Here is an 18,280-nt window from a genome sequence, read left to right on the forward strand (position 1 = left end):
GGAGGAACGAGCCGCACGTTGGGCAAGTCTTTTGCCAAAGCTTCTTGCTTCAAGATCTGGATTAAACAGATGGTGACGAGTAATCCAGGTATCCAGCATTAGACTCGGGCATCCAGTAATATGGAAATGTATCCAGCTGGCTGGCACATCTCAAGATGCTCTGTATTGGTCCTTTCACAATGCTGAAGGCACAGGTATGTCACATACCCGATGAGGAAATTCTACGGCTTGGAGCAGCGTGTGATGAAAGATATTATCTGGAAGCCAGGTATGCAGGCCAAGGCTCATGCATGTGGTTCACAGCCTATGTTGAGTGGGTTGTAAAGAGAAAAGAGATTGCACAACTCTCAACTAGAGGAAAGAAAATGCCATGAGATGTGGGTGTGTGCCCATGCTATGTCAGGAAGATGGTGACAATGCACTTAGACATTTTATGGGTCTCTTTCGGGGTCATCTTGAATTGTTGACATACCTGGCAATGGGAGGTTGAAACCAACTTGATCCTCAGTAATCTGGTACTGAATCAGGCAGGTCGACATTACTCCAGAGGACTGCTGACAATTGACCAGTCAGATAGGCTAATTTATGTGTAGTGGGTGCTATAATTATTCTTCCCACTTGGTTCTCGATTATCGTTCAACCCAATGTCCTAGCAGCTGGGGTGCTACAGAAACAATGGGAAACTTACGTACACTTGGGGTTGGGGATTCTGAAACTTTTGGCTTTTGCCAACCTTTTCTTAAATTCTGTGGTCTTAAGCAAGTGAGATGTGCCCCTATAGGGAGCGAGTGTGAGGCGAATGGGCACACTACTTACATACATTTCTTAGTAGTTTAGTATGAAGACTGTTGAGCATGATGGAATTTGGATATCAGACTCCCTGCATCCTAAAACACAAAGAGGAATTAAGGGTACAACAACAGTAAATCAACCTTTGTTCTTGAGGTCCTAGTGAATTTCTGAAGGTTCAGACTTGGTCATTTCATGTGAAACTCCCTACCTGAGTGATGTGGTAAGAAACTGTTCCGATCCAAGATACTGAGAGTGCCACTGGCTTTTTCAGTGAACATTCTAGCTATATTTTAAAATGCTTTGTATATGATTAATATTGATTAAAATATCTTGAATATGATTAATATTTTTGTGAATTATGTAGATGTAAATAAATCATAAGCTGTCAATGGTACAAATTTGCCTTCATGTCAAATGTCCAGCAATTAAATTTGAATTAAAAGGAATAGTTATTACACTCCAAGTTATGATTTAATTTTTTCAGTTAAGATATATCTACTTAATTTATTCTGACATCTGTTCATAATTGATGGTGTTTTTATTAAATTCAAACAGAATGTTTTTTAGCATTTGAGACATACCACGTAACTGGTAATGAAGCCAAGAAAATGTGTGCAGTCGACTTTATTCTAAAACTTCAAATAGATTGTTGATTTTTTTTGTGGGACGGTAATTACATTTCAAAAAAAGTTATTGTTGGTTTTGCATAATTTGCAGAAAACATTGGCTTATTTGATTGTATTAAACACTTGAGAACCAGTAATTTATCAAAGTCTTCCTATGAATTTCATGATTTTCCCAATTTTGATTCACTTGGAAAGGATTTCAGTTAAGTATTTCTACGATACCCAGGTAAAGTCTGATACTAGTGTAAAATATGTGTAAGAAAGCGGCTAGACTGGATGTAGTTTCTGAATTCCCTCTGCTCCATTGAAGGTTTGGTGTATTTTTTTTAAAAAAATCAAGTCGTTTGAAAATATATTTTCAAAGAAAACAGGAAATAAAGACTTCAAGCACTGGCTTTTCCAAAGGTTTAAAGAAATATATTGGCATTGCATTGCACCTGAGGAAGAGGCCTCTTCGGCTTCAGAAGCATGTGTTTGTGGCTTTATGTGCATGTTAGTATAATACATATCAGTGCTTCTGTTTCCAACGCATTTTCATGTTTAGTGACATATACGGTTTTTTCCCTTATAAGGTTGTCTGGCATTTTCCCAATAAAATAATTTTAACAAAACTATACACCACCATCACTGAACTGAAATATACGTTTTTGTCTTTCTGGTAGTATTGTATTGCAATATTTTGAAATTACAAACTGGAGTATCCAACATGATAATGAAATTCAATAATATGTTTTTCCTAATAGATACAGTAGAATGGTGCAGGTTTAACTACTTGCCAATTTTATTCTTGGAAAAAAATTAGATTTGTTTCTTCTCTCCTCCTCCGTTAAGGAAAGTACCTTCCCCAGGGGAGTCACATGGGAAAACTTACCTTTCTGTGGTGCATTGTACCACTGAAAGTGGATCAATTTTGGAATGTCTTGTTGAAATAAATTCAAGCGATATCCTGCTTTTAATATGGGCTTATAAATAACAACACTAAGGCAGTATTATCTATCTGATACAATATGGAGCTAGCAAGATCCCACAAACAACAAATGAGGTAACTGATCAGTTAGTCTGTTTCGGTGGTACATGCTGTGAATGGAAATAGTGTCAACTACCTTTTACTGTGATATTTCACACTGGAGATTGCACATGCTGCTCACCATGTATTCCAGTCTACTCTGAAAGGTGATTAGCACAGCACTGGCTATCATATTCCAGATCATGTTCTAGCTAAAACTAGTAAAATGTATTTATAAACATAATTACACAGAAGCAAAAGAATACAGCAAGCACCTAGAGCTGCAAATATTTATCAAATTTACAGGGACCGAATGAGTCGGCAAGAGTTTAAATATCTTTAAAATGTATTTCTTACACATTCTGATAATCCATGAGACTTCTGTAGTCTTTTTATGAAACTCTTATGTGGGCGAAGTGACCCTGTCCTAGCCGCAAGGGTCCACCGATCTTAGATACCACTGAAAAGAACTGATGAAATGGGGAAACTGCACGTATCAAACCATTCCTCTGGACTGCAGGAAAGAATATAAACTCAATATTAAAATGATTCTCTTCCCATTGGGAAGTAATTATGTTGGTAATCAATTTTGCTACTCAGATTGAAGCATGTGCACAGCAACTCCTTTCTTGACTGTTGGCTTTTTTTTTTACTTTTGACACCCCTTTAGTAGCAAAATAACTTGGTTTTATGAACAATCCAAGCATGTCCAAAAATTGTCTAAGTTTCACATGAATTTAAACATTTCAAAGACATGTGGGAATCAGTAGCACTGTAGGAAACAAGCTAGTTCCTCACAAAGCCCAAAAGAATTCTTGTAAGAATACAGCTAATTGAACATTTTTTAAAACATTTTTATTTTAAATCCAAAGAGATTTTCAGTTTGAAGCAAGACTGTGCTCTGCTTCCATCACAAGGTAATTGTTCTTGACTTCGGTATTTTTTCAATGCAAAACAGTGTGGTTCTTTCTGATAATTAGCCCCTCTTCTTGCAAACTAATGTTCCATCTCCAACCTCCCTTTCCTTTCCAAAGTTCCTGAACGCGTTGTCAACTCCCAAATCTGCCCATCTTTTTTTTAAAAAACTGATAGCTATTTAAACAAATAAACACTGCACGTTGAAAATACTGACAACTGCAATTACCACCTTTTTTCAGTATCTAGTATTTGCACAGTCAAGTTATTAACTTATGAAGATAGAATAATTATCTGTTGTATCTAGTATTCTAAATTATTTTTTGTTTTGTCCTGATTCTGATTACAGCAACCAATTATCATACTTTGTTGTTAAGCACTTGCATTCATTGTTAAATGCAAATAAGATCAAGTTTTCAAATAAAATACAAAACTTGCTTTATGCTTTTTCCATTGCAGTCTAGTATTTGACACTCAAATTAAACATTAAAATTGATCAAAGTACCAATGCATAAACTTTAATATTCCTTGTTTTGATTGTGGAAAGCTTAAATCTCTGGTAACATTTCAGATGTATTGGCCTTTTTGCACAGTTGCTTTTTTGGAAACAAAATACAGCTCAGAGTACAGCATATGTATTATTTGTAACTAATATTCTGCTGATGGATGTGTTTTATATGTATATCATATGTTTGGACAACATTTTTAACACCATGGTGAGAAAGTTAATGATGCAGAGAAAGTTCAGATTTATTACAGCTTTCAGAGCTAGAATATATCCATTGATATTGAATGTAAATATTGTGGATAGAATCATAAAAGTTTACAGCACCCAAAAAGGCCATTTGGTTCATTGTGTTTGTGCCTGTTCTTTGTTAGTGCAATTTAAATCTAATCCCAACTAAATCAATGAATCATAGTTCTGAAGATTGTGGCATTTCTAAGAAAACCGTGACCAAACCCTTCTCTGCATTGGCTCAGAAGATCTGGGGAAAAGCGTCTAGAGATCAACAGCAAAGTTGATGTAGAACATTATGGATATTGGTGCAAGGTCAATTCTCCAAGGGAATTCTTTGTTGACCAAAAGATACCATCTATCACCTTTGTCACAGTGAAAGCAACCTGTAAAGTTGCTTGTCTATCCTTCTCCAGATTTTTGTCCATCAGTGTTGGCCAATACTGAGTGACCCTCGTGCAGATCCAGGACATTTTTTCCCTCTGCTTTTCTTTTGTGAAAATACTGACTCATTCACTGAATTATTAGAGAAATGATTCTGGCCTTTTCAATGCAAGTGTCAAATAACAAATCTCCAGCCAGAAGATTTTGAGTTAATGACTCAACAATGTGGTTCCTTCATTTGAGGTTGGTCCCAGCAGAGGCCAGGAAGAAATCTACTCCTTGGCATTCCCTTTACCATCTCCATTGACTTTGTGCTGCAGAGACTGGAAGATAGGATTCAACACTGTACAATGTAGGGAAATTCTCTGAGGTTATTCCATGCACTTTAGTGAGGCTTCCCTACAAATACTGTGCATAAAGAAGCTTCAGTGAATCTTTGGGCAAGGAAAACTGTGGGTTCAACTATTCATTATTTTTGTCCTAATAATGACTGAACCAAAATTCTTGAACGGTTGTAGGTGCTCACATATTGAGCTAACAAAGACAAATGGCCTATACACTGACTTGAGCTTTGGACAGTTTGTCTCTGTTAATGGAAAGAAAGGTAGTTATTCATTAAAAGTTGTAGCCCAGAAGTACCATATTCAACACCTTGTAGTGATGCAGAATATCAGAGCAGTTTCCCTTAGCAGAAAGATGATGCACCTCTGTCAAGAGACAGGTCAATTTACCCAAAGACTGTTCTCATCATAACCTCCAGATCCAATAACTGCTGATAATCTGCTACAGTTGACAGGGCAATTGGAAGGGGATAGTTTTGTTGTTGAATATTTCTGTACCTTTCTTCCATGTGTTCTCATCCCAAATATTTTGCCTGCATGTTGTGGTTGAAAGAGATTACAGTAATCCTGTAACTCATTACTGGCTAGGCAAAACCTACTTTCTTCCTTATTTGTTCAACTTCCACATACAATTAGGAATTGCTGTTACCCAGCAAGGGAAAATCACTTGGCACTAGAACCCTTTGGTGCGCTGAATGTACAGATAATTTTCTTCCATTTTGTTGTGCCCTACCTCAATCTGAGGCATGCCATCTGTTCTTTTCCATTCCATTGTGAGCAGTATTCCCAGGTCTTCTGTCTCCCAACCAGTGCAAATGTAATCATTGTTCATTTGCTGTTACTTCAGTTTGTTAGCAAGGTTCTACTCTTAAATATGTAGAGAGGAGTTTCATCAAAGTTTTTCAATTTCTCACATTTCAATTTTAGTATGGGTATTGTATCACTATAACGCAGTCGACTTCAGCCCCCATGGAGATTGCATGTGTCTCTTTTTAAAAAAAAAATTGGATTGAATGCCACGGGTCCTTTCTCGTGACGAGACACTCCAAAACCCGTGATTGTTGCCTTTCATTATTGCATGACTTCTCTGAGTTGCAAGTCTGTCCCAAATAAGGCATAACATGAGCGACTCTCTCATTGGAAGGAAATGCTGCCCACCAGTATTTAGGAACTCCATTTACCTTATCGCAGCGAGACCTGAGATACATTTTAATGAATATGTAAACAGAGAGCATTTGCGAGACTGTTGCCTTTAAGTTGCACTGGTTGCACCATATTCTGACGAGGTGCATTTCTATTCTTTACTGAGTTTGTATACATTAATGAGGCAGTTATATAGATTTAATAAAGTGATACCGAACCTTCGTTAATACGTACAGACTAGTAAAGGGTTATTTTCATTTGACTTTTATATTAAGCAGGATGAATAATAGAAATGGAAAAATAAACTTCAAAGAACTTTCCTTTTAATGTTATTTTTTGTGAGAAATTGCCTTTTTTAAATGGTTAAAAACACTTTGTGCTATAGAATTGTAAAGATTTAATTTTGTGCAGTTAATCATATCAAGGGTGTTTGTTTTCTCTCAGATGATGAAAAAAAGCTGGTGGAAGAGGTATTCAATAATGCTATTGACTGCTTGTCTGATGAAGATAAAAAACTTCCTCAGGTGAGGTTCCTCTACCAAATCTGGTACCTTGTTGAAGTAAATCGACGTACTAATGCAATTTTATCTGATAAAGTAATTGAAGGAATATTCCAAGGAAAATTCAGTAAAATTATTTGCTTCTTGTTCATGTTAAGCTTATTACAATGACGTTACAAGGCTGTTGTTGCATGAGTAAGCCAACATTAAAATGATACCACTTACATCTGCTGGTGGTCTGTTTCATGTGAAACTTGGAGAGCCACTGCATAGGCATCCAAGCCTCCTTGTTGGCCCTGGATTTCTGAGTTTTGGATAAAACAGGAACACTCGTGTGCAACTTTCTTCTGTTTGTTGACATATTTAATCTAGCTAGTAGCGCAACTCTTCCAGCCCAAGTTGGGATGTTGGATTTACACTTAGAACTGAGTGGGTGAGTTGATTTGCATTGTGTTAACTTTGTGAGGATTGTTGTTCGGGACTGACAAAGTTGAACAAAAGGCATTGATTTGCCATACCCCTTTATGGTGTCCTCAGCCAATTTCAATATTGTTTCCCCAATTCCTAAGATAATTTGGCCGTAACACGCCCCCCCGCACCATGTAACATCATTCACTCCATCTTTCCAGTCTGAGAAACTTTTACCCTTGGCCTTTGGTTTCTGCCTCCCTCCACCCCACCAACCATTTCTGTATCTGTGTGGCCACATTGACCGTAATTCCATGAGACATTACCTTTATCATTCATTTTTTATGGTGGTACCTTAGGTGGATGGGGAAGGTGAGAGCGACTAAGGTGGTTGTGTAAGGAGGGCGGAATGGGGGAAATCATCTCTGATGGGGAGTAAGGAAAACAACCTTAGTGGGGTGGGGGGGTTGGATGGAGGGGAATAGTGAAGTACCTCAGCAGGGAGGTTGGAAAAGTTCTTCAACTTAGAACTTAAGGATATAAGAAATGGGAACAGGAGTAGGCCATGGGGCCCCTCGAGCCTGCTCCGCCATTCAATAAGATCATGGCTGATCTTTGACCTCAATCCCACTTTCCCACCCTATCCCCATATCCTTTGATTCCCCTAGAGTCCAAAAATCTATTGATCGCTGCCTTGAATATATTCAGTGACTGAGCAGTCACAGCCCTCTGGGGTACAGAATTCCAAAGATTTACAACCCTCTGAGTGAAGAAATTTCTCCTCATCTCAGTCCTAAATGGCCGACCACTTATCCTGAGACTATACCCCTTAGTTCTAGGCCAGGAGAAACAGCCTCTCAGCATCTACCCTGACAAGCCCTCGCAGAATCATGTATATTTCAATTAGATCACCTCTCATTCTTCTAAACTCCAGAGAGCATAGGCCTATTCTACTCAATCACTCCTCATACGACAACCCTCTCATCCCAGGAATCAATCTAGTGAACCTTCGTTGCACTGCCTCCTAGGTAAGTACATCCTTCCTTAGGTAAGGAGACCAAAACTATACATAGTACTCCAGGTGTGGTCTCACCAAAGCCCTGTACAACTGCAGCAAGACTTCCTTACTCTTGTATTCTAACCCCCTTGCAATAAAGGCCAACATACTATTTGCCCTCCTAATTGCTTGCTGTACCTGCATGTTTTATTTTCTGTGTTTCATGTATAAGGACACTCAAATCTCTCTGAACACGAACATTTAATAGTTTCTCACCATTTAAAAAATATTCTGTTTTTCTATTCTTCCTACCAAAGTGAACAACCTCACATTTTCCCACGTTATATTCCATCTGCCACCTTGCTCACTCATTTAACCAGTCTATATCCCTTTGCAGACTCTTTGTGTCCTCCTCACAGCTTACTTTCCCACCTAGCTTTGTATCGTCAGCAAACTTAGATACATTACACTCGGTCCCTTTATGTAAATCATTAATATAGATTGTAAATAGCTGAGGCCCCAGCACTGATCCTTGTGGCACCCCACTAGTTACAGTCTGCCAACCTGAAAATGACCCATTTATTCCTACTCTCTGCTTTCTGTCTGTCAACCAATCTTTTATCCATGCTAATATATTACCCCAACCCCACGAACTCTTATCTTGTGTAACAACCTTTTGTGTGGCACCTTATCGAATGCCTTTTGAAAGGCATATATATAGTGCTTCAAGATAGCAAAATGCCCCAAAGTGCTTTGCATTGGTGCATGGAAAAGGGGCATCAAGACATAGAAGTAGAGATAAAGGAGAGTGGCCACAAGGTGGGTTTTTTTAAAAAAAGGGCGAGTTGGCAATGGACAAGCAGTGGGTTTTAGGAATGCAAACTAGGTAGTGGGATTTATGAACAGGCATCAATTTCTTTAGGTCTGTTCTTGGGATAAGGTGTTATGATGTTACTAATATTAGCAACAGTTAATGTTAAAAACCCCTATCACAGTGCCAACTACTAGTGCAACAGGTATTTCAGGTAAATGTGAACACTTTTATATTGAGATTATTCATAGGTCCAGGTTGACAGTGGTTTTCATTGCATTTTGAAATGGAATGTTGTGATCCACGGACCATTTTTAACATATAATAGATATGCAAAATAGACCTTGAGTAATGAGGTGACTAAACAATGTATGGCAAAATGACTATTGGAGTGCATTTAGCACAGATACTATTTAGCTCGTAAACACTCTACGGATCCAGTTATTGGTCATTGTACTTGTGTTATGGCTGGTTCCTGGGTTACTTTAGACTGGTTTGCACTGACATTGTCTGTAAGGGAGATTACTGTACATGTTTATCATTGCTGTTTGTATTTGACCATCAACCAGGACAGTATTTTGAGCAGGTTTTGGAGTGTCCCAGCTAGAGCCTGCTTTCTCTTAGACTGGTACTATTTTAGCATGGCTCTTAAGCATACGTGGAGGCTGCCTGAATTACGATAAAAGTAAGGTTAGCTATCTTGTCGGAACTACACTATATTCTTTAAATTATAACATCTATCTCCCAACCATATCCTCAAGCCTTGCTTAGGTGATTATTATTAGTTTTATAGCTAGGGGTTATAGGCAAGTTGCTAAGTGCAGACCAAAAATAACTGGCCTATCGTGTAGGTCCTGTTTTTTTTTGCAGTGTGGGAGCATAGGGTTACATGGGAGGCAGTTCTGAAAAACCTCATGACACAAAAAGCTGAGGCATGCTCTAGATTGTAATTTCTCCAGAATCTAATCAAGATGGGAGCAATTCCTACATAGATTTTTATTCATGTTCTATTCCATCTTACTTCCCTTAGACAACGCTGCTTGCAAGGAATTACAAATCACCAGTTACAAACGGAAGGCACTTTGATCACAGAATCCTGCCAGCAGACTTGCTGCTTGAAAAAGCAGCAGATGTACTGGCTGAGAGTTTGAAAGTTGAGTGCTTCATGCTTTTACTGTCCAGCAGAGACTTTGTAATTCATATTAAGTATTGTGAACATTAATTGAATGTAGAAATTCTGATTGGTGCTGGATGCCAGTTGAAGACTGTATCATCAGACTTGGCAGGCACGGCTTTCACAGTAGAATAGCCAATGTTGCTTCCATGTGAAGAATGGTCACTTTGGCTGAGGTGGCAGAGGGCTGCCAAATGCCCATGTAAATGTAATCTGGCATCAGTTGCTGCCTTTAGGAAATGGGGTTGAAAGAGACCAGGAAACATCTTTTACAATTTAAAATCAGTATCTTTTATTGCATTTTAGTGCATGCATTTTGAATTCTATTTATTGTTGATACTTCAATTCTTATGTAACCAGGTTGAACATGTATTGCCTCTTTTAAAAAGAGGAATTGGTATCCACCATGGAGGTTTGCTTCCTATTCTGAAAGAAACCATTGAGATTCTATTCTCTGAAGGACTTCTGAAGGTACAATTTGTCTTTTCAAAATGAATTTTATAATTGTTTTATGAGGTGCCTTGTACATCACAAAGGGCAGTACATTAGGGAACCAATAGAGTTCGGCAAGAATAAGATGATAGGTGGGTGGAACTTCATTTGGAGTGGATACGGGCAGTAGAGTTCTGGATGAGTTTGGGGGGGTGGGGGGTCGGGCTGGTGAGGAAAGTATGCAGCTGTTGATGAGTGTTCAGTTGTGTGGATGAGGTAGGGATGGAAGTGAGTAATATCTCGGAGTTGGAAATGGGCAGTCCTGATGAAGGACTGGATATCTGATTTGAAGCTCAGCTCAGGCTTGAGCAGAATATCAAGGTTAGAGTCATTGGCGTTAGCCTGAGTGAGCATTGTAAGGGGAGTAGAATAACTAGCTAGGATGCAGAGTTTCTGATAAAAAGCAACCAGGGTGGCTTTTGTCTTGCCAGTGGTTAAGCTGGAGGATGCTCTTCCTCATCTGCAACTTAATATTGGATAAACAGTTGAACAGCACAGCAGACTTGAAAGAACAAGTAGACACAATCATAATATTAGAGTTAGGCCATTCAGGAGTGAAATCGGGAAGCATTTTTTCACACAGAAGGTAGTGGAAATGTGGAATTCTGTCCCCCAAAAGGTTGTGGATGCTGGGTCAATTGAAATTTTCAAGACTGAGGTCAACAGAATATCATTAGATAAGGGTATCAAGGGATATCGATCAAAGGCGGGTAAACGGAGATCAGCCATGATCTAATTGAACGTTAGAGCAGGCTCGAGGGGCTGAAAGGCATATCCCTGTTTCTATGTTTAGAACTTGAACAAAAATTTGATAAATATAATCAATATCTTGAAAGTTTTGTCAAAATGTTTGACTTTGTAAATCATTAGCATCAACTTCCAGTCTCAGAATGCACTTGTTTTTCATTGAAGTTATTGGTCAATTTGATCTCCTTTAAATTTGTGCATAACTTTGGATAAGTTTGAACGTGGTTTCCTTCTTGGTTGGCTTTTTCTTTGACCTGGTGCACTTAGAGCTTCCCAATGTGTTTGTTTTAACTTTTTAAAAAAATTATTTGCAGCGGTTTGGTAGTCCACTTCAGAGGGCAGTTAAGAGTCAACCACATTGGCGTGGAACTGGAGTCACATATAGGCCGGACCGTTCATGGTCACTTTTTTTTTTTTACTGATGCCAGCCTTTTATTTCCAGATTTTTTTTTTAACTGAATTGAAATTCTGCCAAGGTAGGATTTGCACTCACTTTCTCGGGATTACTAGTTCAGAGACATTAACCACTACCCAACCATACCCTGCTTTTCACATGAACTTGATCTCTTCTGCTGATGCCTGCTTTCAGAACACCAAGACGCACTTCCAGAACAAAGAAAACAATTCTGGATTTCTAAACCTAAACTTTTCATTCCTAAAACAAAAATTTCGAGCTGATAATAATAGTTATTTAATACAGCCTTCAATTCTAAGTAATAAGGATTAATAGTTTCTACTGAAAATTCGAAACTCTCAGGTTACATGATTTATGCTTGTGTACAAAATGCTCATGTTTAATTCAGCTTCAATTTTTTTTTCTAGGCATTGTTTGCAACAGAGACCTTTGCTATGGGTATCAACATGCCAGCAAGGACAGTTCTGTTCACCAGTGCACGCAAATATGATGGGAAAGATTTCCGTTGGGTATAGAGAAGTTGCTTTTTTTTCCACTGTTTTATATAATTATTTGCTCACAACCCTTGCAACTATGCAATTTAGCTGACAAAAAACTGTTAAGTATATTGTCATAACAGTGGGAAAGAATTTTGCTGAGTAAACAAAGTTATTTTGAAGGCCATCTTTGTATGTCACCTTTTCTGGGATGTGGTTTTGCAGTGCCTAAATTTGGTCTATGGTATGTTCTCAGGGATGCAACAACAATTTTAAAACAAAAGTAAAATACTGCGGATGCTGGAAATCTGAAATAAAAACAGAAAATGCTGGAAATACTCAGCAAGTCAGGCACCATCCTTGGAGAAAGAAACAGAGCTAACGTTTCAGGTCGATGACGCTTCGCCAGTTCTGATATTAATGACTTGGATTTGGGTGTACAAGGCACAATTTCAAAATTTACAGATGACACAAAACTTGGAAGGGTAGTGAACAGTGATGAGGATAGTGATAGACTTCAAGAGAATATAGACAGGCTGGTGGAATGGACGGACACGTGGCAGATGAAATTTAACGCTGAAAAGTGTGAAGTGATACATTTTGGTAGGAAAAACAAGGAGTGGCAATATAAACTTAAGGGTACAATTCTAAAAGGGGTGCAGGAACAGAGAGATCTGGGGGTATATGTGCACAAATTGTTCAAAGGTGGCAAGGCCTTCGGGTTGCTACCGTCAACCTGGTTGAGAAGGTTGGGAAAGCGGTTAAGAAAGCATACGGTATCCTGGGCTTTATAAATAGAGGCATAGAGCACAAAAGCAGGGAGGTTATGATGAATCTTTATAAAACACTGGTTCGGCCACAATTGGAGTATTGTGTCCAGTTCTGGGCACCGCACTTTAGGAAAGATGTGAAGGCCTTAGAGAGAGTGCAGAAGAGATTTACTAGAATGATTCCAGGGATGAGGGACTTCAGTTACGTGGCTAGACTGGAGAAGCTGGGGTTGTTCTCCTTGGAACAGGGATGGTTGCAAGGAGATTTGATAGAGGTATTCAAAATCATGAAGGGTCCAGACAGAGTAGATAGAGAGAAACTGTTCCTATTGGCGGAAGGGTCAAGAACCGGAGGACATAGATTTGAGGTGATTGGCAAAAGAACCAAACGCGACATGAGGAAAACTTCTTTACACAGCGAGTGGTTGTGATCTGGAATGCACTGCATGAGGGGGTGGTGGAGGCAGATTCATTCTTGGCTTTCAAAAGGAATTGGGTAAGTACTTGAAGGGAAAAAATTTGCAGGGCTACGAGGATAGTGCGAGGAGTGGGACTAGCTGGATTGCTCTTGTAGAGGAGCCGTCATGGACTTGATGGGCCAAATGGCCTCCTTCTGTGCTGTAACCTTTCTATGATTCTTGGACGTCCTTTCTCTAGGCAAGCTTCATTAGGCTCCACCGACTGCAGTAAAGAAGCTGCCACGATGTCCCATTTTTATGATTTTTGCCATTTGGGGGGTGAGTGAAAGTTAAGAGCAGTCCCATTTTGCCCACCCGCCCACGGTTGCACTAATGATCGACGGTTGGCTGGACTGCTCAAAACCATGTGAATCCAGGTGAAGCTTTTTCACTGTGTGAAACCTGCTGTACCCTCTTGGCCATGTGAACCCAGGTGCAATAATTTCTAACTGTCTCAGCACTGTTTTTCCTCGTCTGTTGTTTTGAGAACCAAAGTTATTCGTAGCTTCTCGAAGCGCCTTGATGGTTTTAAACTTACAATGCCCAAATGTAATTTCCAAAGGGGCACAGTTAACCCTTTCCTTCAAATGTAACGTCCAAAGGTCCAAACGTAATTTCCAAAGGGTTTTGAATTCGCAACGTTCAAGGGATTTTAACCCTGCCCTTCAGTCCATCCTCAAGTGAATCTTCCGACTGATTCACTTCATACACTGTGAGCATTGCCCTTGGTTGTTAGGTTTTAGTCTTGGCTCACGTTCCCGCTTATAATGGGTTTGCCATGACATATGCAAAAAGAATATTTCCTTGCCATGTTTTCGGATTAAATGTCTCATTACACATAAGCAAATGATCATAATGAACATTAGTATACATTGTGTACATAGTAATGCCATACTAATCATTCAAACCCATGGGTGTTGCCCAATATTATACATTGCTGCCCACCAAACATGATCTCCCAGTTTTTGTTCTGTAAGCGCATTAGCTTGTTTCATCTTCAGGTGGTGAAGTGAGGCATGTAACCATGCCAGCATGGACTTAAGACGTAATGACAATGGAGGAATAGGGTGACCAAAGACTACTACGGCTTGCAATGCTGCCTCCTGTAGTGTGAGATTAATGTGAATCTCCGTTACATTGCGCGGTCGTGTCGGCATGTAAGTATGTTCCCCAACCTGAGTCATTTCCATGGGGATGAGGAAGAAAGGAGAATAAGTGATAGGACAGACAGTGGTGCCGTGCCTGAATGTAACGTTGCTGGTGCTTATAGACACATTCCGCTAGAGTATGTCACATTGACAAATCCAGGTCCCTGACACCAGTCGACAACAAGACAGATCCACTCCGTTCCATTCTTCTTTGTGTCCCTTTACCAGATGTTTGGGAAAGGTGGTGAGTTCTTTAAAGGTATCCCCCTCAAGCATATCCACTGGCTATATGCTAACTACCTCCTATGGCTTATCCCGTATGTGAGGCAATACTATCAACAGTGGAAGAACCATATTCCCAGTAGTAGTATTACATGGTTTTTGAACCAGCTATATCGTTCCATGCCTTTTAGCCTTACATAGGCCATAGTCTGCTTTATACCATTCCCGTAAATGTTTATCTGTAACCCATTTTGGGATCTTGTTGTTCTCTACATCGCTCAATCCTTGTTGTATCTGATTTAATACAAAACCCCCATACACACTGCATGTGGCGGCTTTGGATATATTCTGATCCTTGTACTCCCGATTAGTTCCATTGATTATGCAATTTACTCCTGCCATTGTTAGTTTGTCTATTGACACTGTTCCCTGTTGGGTTTGATATATTAGATCCCGATTCCTCTTATTCATGCCTTTTTAAAATGCTCTTCAGTTGTTTCCGCTTTGATTCTTCATGTTCCCACATTGATTCAATACCTAACTTATTCCACGCTGAAATGCTTGCAGTAGCCCCGTTACCTATCCACTTGGCTACGCCCCTTTTCTCTATTTTATAGCCTGGCTTGTGAGGTTGTGGAAGCCATGCTTGGTCTAAATCCGGACCTGCATTGCATTGGTGGAAGTCATATACTATTTCCTGCAGCATTGCACTATATAATTTACTGTGGGCAGAGCGGCATAGCCCTGGTGGAAAGATTATCTCTGATAAGGATATCAACGCCTGTACCAATTCATAATGGACATCCTTATGAGCTCCTTGCCGAGTCCGGATAATGACTATTCCATTAGTTGGCCCTGGCTCTGTTTCCTCTTTAAAACTTTCCTCCTTGGATTTTCTTTAGTTACTATCCCCAGGGTTATCTTCTTAAAAACTGTTTGGTCATTACGGATAGTATCTGTTGTTAAAAATGCTTGTGTCTCGTTATACAGACCGTTGGGTAAATATATTCTTGAAAGATTAAGAATTACAGGAAAAATGTCATATCTTACATCATTATACAAGCATTCACGAGTTTCAAAAGACACCAAACTTTCCGAGTGGTGGGTTTAAGGTTGGGCAGGGTGGCTCCCTAGCTCCAGTCCCAATTTCATTGTTAATTCAAAGGAACCCAAACATGAATCTGGAAATCCAAATATCTATAGCCCCTCTTTAATTTCAATCTCTCTGATAGGTACCAGTGTGTTTAACTCTATACTGATTGTTTCACTAACTAGTTGGTTTCTCAATGGAACATATGTCAGTGCCTTGCTTAAAAGGTTTTCTCACTCTCCTGAGCCACATTAACCATTTCATCTCACCTTGCACGGTCCCGATGTCTCAGGTAGTGGCCAGGCGATGCAGTTTTCTCATTGTTCAGTATAGGCAAGGACACAAATATCTCTAAGAATGCTATAAATTAACCATTTTATCTTATTAATGAGCACTGGAGGAACTTTACTGTTGAATACAATATTTACAGTTTGGTCCAATATCTCAATACATTTTTTTGTTTATTTTACTTAAAGTCTTCTTAGACTGCTTTTTATCATAGAATCATAGAAAGTTACGGCACAGAAGTAGGCCATTCGGCTCGTTGTGTCCGTGACGGCCGAGAAAGAGCTTTTCCAGCTTAATCCCACTTTCAAGCACTTGGTTCGCAGCCCTGTAGGTTACGGCACTTCAAGTGCTCATCCAAGTACTTTTTAAATGAGTTGAGGGTTTCTGCCTCTACCACCCTTTCAGGCAGTGAGTTCCAGACCCCCACCACCCTCTGGGTGAAAACATTTCTCCTCAGCTCCCCTCCAATCCTTCTACCAATTACTTTAAATCTATGCCCCCCTGGTCACTGACCCCTCTGCTAAGGGAAAAAGGACCTCCCTATCCACTCTATCTAGTCCCGTCGTAAATTTATGTACCTCAATTGAATCTCCCTTCAGCCTCCTTTGTTCCAAAGAAAAAACTCCAGCCTATCCAATCTTTTTCTCATAGCTAAAATCGTCCAGCCCTGGCAACATCCTCATAAATCTCCTCTGTACCCTCTCTATTGCAATCGCATCTGTCCTATAATGTGGTGACCAGAACTGTACGCAGTACTCAACCTGTGGCCTGACCAATGTTTTGTACAGTTTCATTTCCCAAAATATCCTGCTATATTGTGATTGAGTCCATTTTATCATTTCAAAATTATTCTAATTCCAGAGAGCAGTACTGTTGGACTGACAGGACTTGTCAATTGACCAGGAACCACTTCGACTTAAAATTTGATTATTCGCTTTAGGACTTCAAGTAAATTTTCCCTTCTTGAGTGCTTGAACAGCAACTCATATCACTTTATCTTACCAATTTCAATTTCATAAACAAATTATGCCCAGGCTTGGTGGTTTTATGTAGAGACAAAATATCTTGTAATTAATTTTGGATGTATCTCCCATATCTCGCTGTCCCCCCACCCTCCCTTCCCCTCCACTCGAGCACTCTTGGAAAATATCAAGTAATTCTGAATGGGTTAAAGTCGAGCTTTTGACAGGCAAAGTCTTCGGCCAAAACGTCACCATGCTGTGACATTTGGTATCTGCTGATGTCTGCAGATAAGGCCTTAAATTCTTACCACCACTGGATCGCTACCTGCACCAACATATTTGTGGTCCCGAAAACCATGATTCCCTATTTTAGAAGAAAAATGGAAAATCCTTTGTGGCTCTTCTTGAGAGCCCAAGAGGTTAATTTGTTAATGATTTCCTTCTGTCACCGTGGGGAAATATCCACTTAAATTAAGAAACTTAAAAATGTTATATGCTTGACTAAAGCACTGCGACAATAGCATTACATTTCAAAGAGTAATCCCATTGACCGTAACAAATCCAGAAAAATATGTCCAGAAAAACATGAGAAGGACTGCCCCGCTTCTCTCTCTCTCGGAGCTCATTGCCTTTATTAAGGGAAAATGAAACTGTTTGTACAGTGACTGCTCTTTCCACTCAAAGCTGTGACTCAGCAGATTGAAATGCTAGAAGCTCAAGGTAATTAACTTCAATGCCGAAATAAAGGTTCATTACTACTTGCTTGTCAAAACCTTGTGGGGTGGGGGAAGAGTCAATCACAATAGCAGGTCTCAGATGTAAACAAATTAAGAAAACAGTGCTTTGTAAACATTCATATTGATGTAAAACATCTACATGTTTTTAATATAAACTGTATAAAGCAGTAGCAGTTTTTAGCTATAATTCAATTAAAACAAAGTACCTTGAAGAAGTTCAAATTGATCTCTCTTTTTCCCTAAGAAGTCTTGCACATAACTAAATTCTGGATAATAAAATCTGTTAAAACAAGCAGAAATTATTATTTATATCACTTAATTTTAAACACATTCTTGTCAGGAAGACAGCATTTCAGTTTGTTCATCTCAATTTTTAAAAAAAGTAGGTTGTGCCTGGCATTTTTATCTACAAATGTTTCAAATAAAACTCCAGTTGTTGTTTATTTAAGAAGTGTCCAAAATTTATTGACTCTTAGATAGTTAGTTCAACTACAAGATCAAAGGATGCTGTCAGTTTGCTAACAGCTATCACATTCCAGTACACCAAGATGATTATACAAATAGAATCACCTCAAATGTCTCAAAATTTTAACACATCAATTCACGCTTTCCGATTTTCAACACAACTCCAAACACATTTAC

The 18,280-nt window shown here is 39.2% G+C and overlaps 1 protein-coding gene across 2 annotated transcripts in view; it reads left to right on the plus strand.

The window, feature by feature from the left end:
• The window catches only part of mtrex (Mtr4 exosome RNA helicase), a 203,363-nt gene that overhangs the window by 50,864 nt on the left and 134,219 nt on the right, over positions 1-18,280 (plus strand). For both annotated transcript variants that reach the window (XM_067985926.1, XM_067985936.1), the window contains exons 12-14: positions 6,388-6,467; positions 10,194-10,304; positions 11,895-11,996. In XM_067985926.1, coding sequence (XP_067842027.1) covers positions 6,388-6,467; positions 10,194-10,304; positions 11,895-11,996 — 293 coding nt within the window. The remainder of the gene's footprint in view (positions 1-6,387; positions 6,468-10,193; positions 10,305-11,894; positions 11,997-18,280) is intronic.

Source organism: Heptranchias perlo, chromosome 1 (assembly GCF_035084215.1).
Source record: "Heptranchias perlo isolate sHepPer1 chromosome 1, sHepPer1.hap1, whole genome shotgun sequence".
In the NCBI taxonomy this organism is placed as follows: Eukaryota; Metazoa; Chordata; class Chondrichthyes; order Hexanchiformes; family Hexanchidae; genus Heptranchias; species Heptranchias perlo.